Below are 9,862 nucleotides of genomic sequence, written 5' to 3' on the forward strand. Positions count from 1 at the left end.
ATTTGGTCTCTCATAGATAGTCCTGTATTGTTGTTGTTATTCATTTGGTCTCTCATAGATAGTCCTGTATTGTTGTTGTTATTCATTTGGTCTCTTATAGTCCTGTCTTGTGTTATTTACACGTTGTTCCTCTCTTCCTGTGTTGTTGTTATGGTCTTTCTTGTAGTCCAGAGGGGTATTCCAGAAAGATGATTTATCAAATTCAGGATTTCCTGAAGATATCCAGCTTGTCTTAACCAGATGAGGGAGTCCAGGATTTATTGGTTCCAGAACGTCTGCTTCCCCTTTAAGCTATTAGGCTAAGAGAAGCGCAGATTGGTTGATCTGACAACTGGCGCGAGCACGCAACATTCAAAAAGGTCCACATGTCGATGACAGAGAAAACGATAGATATGGAGTCAAAAGACAGAGACCAAAATTTCACTACTCTAGAACAAGAAACAATTGTAACAAAATACAACAAATATGTTCCATTTACTGAAAAAAGTAATACATCCGCCATCACAAAAGCCAGAGAGGGAGCCTGGCAGAAAATTGCAGACAGAATCAATGCGCAAGTGAAGTGGCATGATTCTAATATCTAATAGGCCTAGCTTACACACATTGGTGAGTAGTAATAATGCTTTCACTTTATAGAGCACTTATTGTAATACTGGTGATATTAAGTGTCAAGGCTATAGCCTAATATGTATGTTATAGTAGCCAATGTCACAATTGCAATGGTAGGCCCATTCCATAGCCATAGCCTATGTAGCCTATACTATACATCTCAGATAACACCCACACACCTACACACACACACACACACACACACACACACTCACGCTCCTGTATGATGTGTCCTGTATGATGTGTCCTGTATGATGTGTCCTGTATCTGGTGTTGTTTAGCTTTGCAGGGCTTCATAACCTCTATCAGATTAGACCACCATGACACTGAGCTTTGATCAATATACAATCTAACCAGCCCATGGGGCATGTGTGTGTGTCTGTGTGTGTGTCTATGTGTGTGTGTGTGTGTGTAGGTGTGTGCGTGTTATCCGAGATGTATGGTATTCAGGGCTGCTGTTCAATACACGGTTGGTACAGTGCCAACAGCAGTCACATGAAAAAACAAACATTTTATATAACAAGCCCATATGACAGCCATCTTAAACCTCTCTGACCTAGCCAATCAAAGGCCTTGGCCTTCATTCAACCCTAAAGTACTGTAACTGAGCAGATATGAGGAGAGCCACACTAACTGAGAACTAATGATTTGATTCTATTTTTGCTTCATGGCGTAAATCCTTGAAATGTCAACAACAAACCACTGGGACTTTCTCGCAAACTATAATCATCATATTCTCTTTCCGACTGTATCGTTATACGAAGAACAATCCTGAAAACGTTGGCTAGTCAGCACAGTGATGTCGACACACCTTTAGGCACACAAAAATAGCAGTGTATGACTCACATGTTGGTGTTGGCTGTGGAGGTGAGCCACTCCCCAGCCAGCCCAATGATGTCCAGCCCCGTGGACAGCTGGTTGAAGAACCGTGGATGACCTGGGACAGAGAGAGACAGAGATAAGAGATTCTATCTGAATGGGACTTTACAAAGGAAAATTAAACATAGTGGAATATTTGCCTGCAAGGTTTCTATAACCTTGTAAAAACACACATCTACTACAAGGGTTGAACCAGTGTGTGTTCTTTCCTGTAATGAAAACAAACCATTTGATATGAACTCAGACAGGTTATTTTCTAAAAATCCCACATTCACTCTTTGCTGTATTCCTATTGGGACCTGAGATGCAGTGGAACATTTGCCTTCGAGGTACTAGATGGGGACACTGCACTTATCCACTGATAACAAGGTTACATGACATTTAGAGCAGGCTAGCCTAGATGCTCACAGAGCTTGACGTTTATGTTTGAATGAAATTCACCAACAACAATCATCACTAGGCTACTAATATTGTATTTATGTCATGTAGCCCCCTAGACGAACGGACTGACTAACTAACTAAAGAGCGCAATATCAGAGATACGAAAGCGAAGTGGATTTGCTCCCGCGTGATAGGCTATATTTCAGCACCGTGGACAGCGCCCGTGATAGCCTCATTGGAATGAAGGCATGAGACTCAACTGCCATATGCTAATTGTTCAGACAAACTCATAAATCGTGCGACAATGTTTTTTAAACTATCGTCACTTTGTGTGTAAATGTCAAGTGAATTAAGTTAAAGGTCTTTAGGAAGTAAACCCAAAGGACAGTTTGACTGTTGTCGTTCCTAACGGCTTGTAAAATCCCACGCAGGCTTGAGTCCCCGCGGGCGGTACTTGGTTTAATAAAATCAAGGAATGACCCGTCATTGTGATTGGATGTTGCTGATCAAGGGAACAGCTTATGCTTAAATGGTTTTGTGTAGCATTCCATTTCACTCAAGTGTTGTGAACACGAGCAGATCACTGTGATAAAGAGAACACAAATTGTATCCCAATAACGTCTGAAGAAATGTTCATATCTAAAAAGAAAAATACAACGGTGCGTTAAACATTTTTAAGAAGCCTAAACAATATGGAAATATTTGTAGACTATAGACCTACTGGTTGGTCAAGTTTCATGTAGACTAAGCTAACCATTTAAGCCTACAGCAATATTGGTTGTTTTGGATTGGAATGTATCCTAAAAATGCAGAATGAACCGTCTTTGTTTCTCATGTAATTTCCTATCAAGGAAGGAGAGAAACAAAAGCCTATCTTAATTATCTTTATAGGCTAATGCTTTTTCCAATGGCAATAAGATTTGAGTCTGCCTGGCTTGGTGAGAGAATTACTTTTTTATTCATTTCACACTCATTTAAACTGCTCAAATGAAGAACTATGGAAGAACTTGCACAATGGGAAATACAAGAAATGCAAAGATTGKAAACGTAATTAATGCACACAAACTGTCCTGAAAACGTGAAAAGGAAACGTCTGGTTTACAGCTGTAGCCTGTTTCATGTAACTTAGTTGTGGCCAGTTTAGTAGTCTAATGTATACCTGTTCGCACGCCGTACTTGAGCGTGTCCCTGCAGTCCACGAGGATCTGCTCGAGGGACTCTGGCTGGTCAGAGAGCTCGAGGTTGAATCCCTCCATGCCCTCGAGCAGCTGGTGAGGGTGGTGGAAGTCCAGAACCTTGGTGGAACGGTCAAACGTCTTCCTGACGTAGTTGGTGAGGATGCCCACAAGTTCCAACAAGAACTGCATAGTCGCCTCTTCTCCGTTTTTGGCGGGAAGTAAGTCTAGAAGAATTACGGAAAAAGCATTTACAAWACTTAAAGAAAATCGAAAGTAGAGSCTGAACGCCCTTTTACAGAAGGGGGCCTATAAATATAGGCCTAGGCTACGGTTCACTAAATGTTAGAAAATGTAAGAATTAGATAACTAACGTGTAGGGTTATATTAAAAGTCTCGCAAGAATGAACTCCTTATCTCTCACCTCTCGCGAACATGTTGGAAAAATCGGTCTCAGTGCGGCGGAAACGGGCATCCCGGTCGCTGTTGTCACAGGAGTACAGGTYCTTCTGGCGTTCTGAGAGTGAGCCTGCGAGCCGGCCTTCCTCCCCAAGACTGTTGTTCTTCTGCAGGAACCCTAGGGTGTTACACAGAGGGGCACGAGAAGGGGAACATGCTCGGTTACCACCGCCCAACATCGCTAGATAATAACCCGATAATAACTTTTATTCAGAGACCTGAGTTTATCTAGGTCTGTTACAAAGGCAACACATTATTTATGGTGTCCTCTCCCAGACAGCGCTTATAACCTCGGGTGGGGATCCCCACAGTGGATGGGTTTTGGATCAATTTATGGAAGAGGGTAGTGTGTGTGTGCTTGCATGGGTGTCTTGCCCTCAGGCTCACAGGCCAGGCAGGCTCAGGCCCTACCCTGCCCGGTGACATCCACCCATAACCCAGTCATGCGAGAGCGAGAAATGCCCCATTTATTCCAGCGGTGAATGTCCTCCTTTCCCCCCGGACTTTTCACGCCTGAGCGTGCAGGGGCTGTGTGGAGGGCCCAGCGCAGCGTCCATGTCATTACCGACTCATAGAGCAGACATTATGGAGTGGGGTTAATGAAGGATGCGAGATATTTTACGACCTCTGGATAGGCTAGTCTATTTTTTATGAAAGTCCGTGTCTATTAATAGCCCATTGATCTTTGAAAAAAACCTATAGAGAAAAACCTATAACCTGGCAGGCTACCACCAGAGAAGGTCATTTTAGGCCTAATAATTATGGAAGGATTTAAACACTTATTTTCACATCATGCAGTTTTCAGTAAATTATTCTATGAAAATCTGATATAAAAAAATGTTTTACAATATCGAATAAGACAGAGAGCAGGCTCTCTCAAACTCTGTCTCTGTTTCAGAGATCCTTTCATTAAAATKTATTCCGCTAATCTCGGTTGGCACATTGGGCACTGATTATCTCACGAGAGCAGCGGCCTCGAAAAAGCTACCGGTTGATATGGTTCTCGTTAATCTTCCCTCATCCACAGAACGTGTTTCTTTACTGATTGATAGGACCTGACAACTAGTATGGGCTGTAAATCCACACTGACATAGAACAAAATCTAACACTCGGAACCATTTATGATGACCATTGTCACTGTTCTGTTTTTTCCTCCTCACAGAAAGTATGTCAAACTCGAGCACAAAGCTATATTACTTATCAGCCCGAGGGGATATTTATAGAAACGAAATAATGTCTTTATCGTGCATAAAAGTACTCTATAAGCACTTAGCTCTATGTCCACATATTCAAATGATAAGGTAGGCTATGTAAATTATTGGTCCTGATGCACAACGCACACAAATGTSAAAATGACTCATAGGGCCAAAACAATGTCCTCTATAAAACGAGTCAATCAATTGATCGAATAAACATGTTTCTTCGTGCATTGTGGTGAATTATTTCGTTATTAAGGTTATGTTCAGGGTTATGAGGGTGGTTACATTGTGTTATTATTCTCCGGCAGGGGACGTCCTCCACATTAAGGGGCAGGTGCCCTACTTCCTTTGGCCCTCGGTACGAATTACAGGCCTGCATCGTAACTCTCGAGTTCAAATCCATTTATTTTAGGCTAATTACATCCCCTGTTTGTGTTTGGATTGAAGCCATGGTAACAATGCCTACATTTCCAATTAAATGACATTGACATTCTTGACATGATCAAATCCTGCCACAAAAAAAATATGTAGGTCTGACATCAGTGAAGGTAGGAAGGATTTTTTAAAGAAAGGATATTTTTCTCAATGTGAATGCTGACGTCAAACCAATCCTAGACGTATAGTGCCCAGGAAACACAGGTCGTCTAAGAATCCTGTTGGAAAAATCCTGAATTCAATCGTTTCACCTTGGCTTGATTGGATAACAGAGACCTTATGGAACCTCCCAGATTTACCAAACCTAAAACTCCACGTCATCTCATCGACATCGTCACATTTCATTTAAAAGGCTCGCAGGTGTTATAAAAAAATGCAGTTTTGCATGAAGGGACCCAAATCCATAGTCGCCTCCAAACGGAAAGGAGAGGAAATGAATGCTTTAAAAAATCTATGATAAGGGCTTTATAAAATAAAAAGGTATTAGAAGGTGCAACATTTAGGCCTAGCCTATGTGCACAAAACATGTTACCAGCTAACTCAGCATAAAAAACAACTAGCCTATATTGGACACATCCATCTCACGATAAATCTTCTTTGTTTAGACATGTTTCTATATTTCTGAGGCGTATTGTTACTTGCCGTATTGTGGGCCTACATCCTATCCTTTGCTAACTGTAGAGATATGGATAGGAAGAGACATGGGGTGGTCGGCGCGGGAACCCCGGCGCGCATCGCGTGGCCTAAAGCTAATCGCTAACTGACCTTTAGGAGATGAGAATGTGGAGTGACAGTCCGGGACGGCCCTGCTCTAACATCAGAGTATTCCATATAGTATCCATGATGGTTTATGGGTCTAAAACTTACCACAGATCTTCAAACCCAGTTTCCGCGTGCAGCCTTGCATCCACGCGTCATAGTCTAAAACAGAATGTTTGGGGAGAACGTTTGAAAATCAAATTCTGAAATATATGAATAGTGTGATTTGGGTGACAGCGGATGAGTTTTTATAAAGCGTATGGTAATGCATGGCACAACGGAGTGAAGAAGCATGAAGCAGACACTTGCAGCAGTAGATCATTGTCTTGGGGAACTTCACCCTTATCTCGCGGTTATTATTCCTCAACATTCGAATGGTCCGAATCCACACAGTCCAATCATAATGGGCCATCAGAGGCTCGCCGGTTTAATAAATACTGGCACGCACCCGGTGAAGGGGCGGTTTGAAATAAACACCCGTGAAATGACCTCGCGAAAGAGAGCAGAAATTAATTAGGTGAAACACAGTATTTGACTGGCGCGAGCTGGCGATGTCTAGCTGGCTGTTCGGGGACACACACACACACACACACACACACACACTAGACAGTATAGTGAAAACTAGGCATATAGGCTACTTTATTTTGGAATTGTATGATGGAGAATGCCATCATAGCAACACAAAAACACAAGCATACAGAGCAAAGCGATGGGACGGTAACAAGGCATATCTATATGCATATGAGCTTCATGATGGTGTTATTTGTCTAGGATGCAAGACCCAGACATAACGGCTCGAGGTGTCACTCAGAGCGCATGAAGGCGAGCGCTACCCGAGACACACTCACACACAGAGACACCACGAGCCGCCTCAGGTCAGCGCGAGTGAGACAGAGCGTGGCAGTGAGATAATAGCAACATCCAACAGCAGCAGCAGAGAAACAGGCAGAGCACAAAAACAACATCACAGGCTTTTTCAAACCATTATGCACTCTGTCAAACCTGAAAAAATGTCAGACGTATTACTGTTCTACAAATGTATCCACATTCTTCCTCTGTTGATTGAGCCTATGATGCCATTTTTCCATATTAGGCCAATGGTTTTAATGGCAGATATGTTGGCTGGTTAACTAGCCCTTCAGGCCTATACATTTTCCAAACGAAATATGACTAGGCCTGTAGAGAGGAGGGTTTGGGGCTTTTTCTTTACGAAAATTGAACTTTCAGTGGTAGCCTAGACAAATATGCTAATTTCAGTAATCCGTTTCTAAATGTCCCCTTCTCTCAGTGTTCGGTGGCAAAATGATCCAAGCGGGTCTCTACAAAACGAGTGCAAGCCATCATCACGAACACCGGAGTGGCTGCAATTACCAGCCATTCCCTGCGTAATTGCGCTGTTAACAGCTCTCTCATGCAGGACTGACTACATGATGCAAGGATTTTGAGGGGATAAATGATCTAAATTTAAAATAAAAAAATACGAATTGAAATGCTTGCATACAAAATATCGTTAGCCAATAAATTAGTGCATGAACATACATTTAGGCTATTGGTTATAGGCTTTACAACATACATCTTTTAAAAACATTATTTGATAGGTCTGGTAAAAAAAAGAAAAAAAGAAAAAGGAAATTCGATAGGGTTATTCCAAATAATTKTATATTTTATATTCCAAAACTATTTCCTTTCCGGATCCATAGCGCTGAGGACATTATAACGACGCTCTTTGAGGCGATTACAGGAGGTCCGTTTCTCAGTGCACGCCGCTGATCCGTTAGACAGCGGCAGGCAGCTGTGATAGCTCTGTTTTTAACCGGAATGATTAACGACAGGGCCCACACGGTAAAAAGCCTGGGTGAGACTCGTTTTTATCAGGCAGAGGGGGAGGGAGGGAGAGGGAGAGAGAGAGGAAGGAGAGACTTACTTGTAGATGAAGGTCGTAAATTGGCAGAGTTGGGGTCCTGGTCCCCGCCAGTGGCTGTCGGTTCAGACGTGGCCATTAGTCCTCCGTTATTCCCGTGCGCTCCGGGACTCTTATCAGATTCTCAACGGAAATATCCAACCGGTTTCTGAAAACAAACGGCCAAGGGTTAAGATTGATGGCTCTGAATATTAAACAAATAAATAACTGCATTTATTTCTGAAAGCTATGCATTATTTATTTGGAATAGCCTAAAATAGGCAGCCTAAGCTGAATTTGATCAGTGAAATCGAGCTTTAGTATCAGTGCAGTGAAGGAAGAGGATGATGCATCATTTGCTGTTATTATCTGCCTCTACGATCGGAATCATTTATTCTCGAACGTCAATAGGCTGCGAGCTGCATGCACATGCCGAAGCGAGATAAATGCTTTTGAACGATAACATCGCGTGCATTCAATTCTATTGGACCAAAATAAAGGCTGCAAATCTGACAAATGTATAGCCACTATATTCTACCTTATATAAATGAACGAAAAAAACATGTTTTAAGCAGTAAATTGGACATAGAACCTTGTCCCCAGTGACGTTTTTATGGGTCATTAGAGCGAAATCATCCCCATCTCTGAGACGTCAGTCTTGGGCGCGCAAGCTAAGCGAAGAGCACCAGACTGTTCAGTCTACTTTTTGATCAAAGAGCACGAAAACAAAGGTCTTCGTGTCTTCAATATAAAGTAAATAAATACGTCTAATCCACAAACAAATAATCCTTATCAGACCTATTCAGAATTAGGAATATGCAAAACGAAATAGCCTTTCATAATTACGCGCTATGGAATTCTTTGACTAATTTTCTCAAACAAATCTGGGTTTTGTGAGAAAAAATGATATATTGGACAGACACTTGATCAATGATATTCTACTGAAATCTGTTGGAAAATGTATTGACATATAGCATATCGATTTTTCAATTATGATATCTTTGAATAACCACAGCGAAGCCAGCATCAGTTAATGTCATTATTGATAAGAAAATAGTAAGGCTAATGAATGAATCCTGCCACTTATATAGGTTAATAAATAACAATTGACTGCCATTGCTATTAACATGTTCATTTTTTCATAATAACACACTTTTGAACAAGAGAGATTTGGAAATCCGAACATTTAAGCGACAGGTCGTTTGCTATAATATTTATTCCTTCCTATCCAATCCCATCCTATTTTCTACCCCAATAAGAATGTGGATCGCAACAAATGTTGCAGTTGCTGGGCGCTGTGCAACATTATCTTTAAAAAAGAAATACAAATATCTCACTATTATGGAAAAATCAATCAATAGGCCTATTACAAAAAAAAGCTGTTAGGAAACGTGAGAGCGCTGGCGCTAGGAGGCAATACGCTACCTTACCGTCTGCGGGTGCACAGGTTGTCGTGTCGAGAGAAACTACCACCAAACAACCGAATTACAGTTCTCTATCCACCCAACGTTCTGAGACGCAAGACAGTTCAAAGCCAACAACACCGGAATAACGACATCGAGACAAATTACATCCAGYAGCGTGCCAGTGACCTTTTTTCCCTCAAGAATGTTTCATTTTTAATTTATTTATTAGTGCGTGAATCGCCTATCCCCTTATATACGCACGCACGTGTGAGTCATAGCGTTTCCCCCCTCTGGCGCAAAATTAAGCTTCTCCTGCTCGTGACAGAAAAAAAGGATACGAAAAACCTCCCCACTTCCCGACAAATCAAATCAAAAGCAAATGTATTTATAAAGCCTTTCTTACATCAGCTGGTTTCTGCTGTACAGAAACCTATCCTAAAACCCCAAACAGCAAGCAATGCAGGTGTAGAAGCACGGACGTGTCCCCTTTTTCTGTGACACAGGGAGACTTTTTTTCAGAAGGTGTGATTGTCATGAGAAATGCCTCTCCTGTAAGATAAAATCACTAAGTGTCACTCTTGGGAAGTTTGATAAACATCACGTCCTCAATAGGCTACTTACTAACTTAGAGCTAAAAGGTGATCTTAGGGAACGACCAAA

The 9,862-nt window shown here is 41.7% G+C and overlaps 1 protein-coding gene across 1 annotated transcript in view; it reads right to left on the reverse strand.

The window, feature by feature from the left end:
• Positions 1–9,514, reverse strand: part of LOC111956436 (glutamate decarboxylase 1) — a 22,026-nt gene extending 12,512 nt beyond the window's left edge. The window contains exons 1-6 of the mRNA XM_070436579.1: positions 9,227–9,514; positions 7,821–7,965; positions 6,005–6,058; positions 3,469–3,621; positions 3,029–3,271; positions 1,456–1,546 (exon numbers count right to left, since the gene is read on the reverse strand). Of these exons, the coding sequence (XP_070292680.1) occupies positions 1,456–1,546; positions 3,029–3,271; positions 3,469–3,621; positions 6,005–6,058; positions 7,821–7,896 (617 nt within the window). The 5' untranslated portion in view covers positions 7,897–7,965; positions 9,227–9,514. The remainder of the gene's footprint in view (positions 1–1,455; positions 1,547–3,028; positions 3,272–3,468; positions 3,622–6,004; positions 6,059–7,820; positions 7,966–9,226) is intronic.
• Between the last annotated feature and the right edge of the window lie 348 nt (positions 9,515–9,862).

Source organism: Salvelinus sp. IW2-2015, linkage group LG32 (assembly GCF_002910315.2).
Source record: "Salvelinus sp. IW2-2015 linkage group LG32, ASM291031v2, whole genome shotgun sequence".
Lineage (NCBI taxonomy): Eukaryota > Metazoa > Chordata > Actinopteri > Salmoniformes > Salmonidae > Salvelinus > Salvelinus sp. IW2-2015.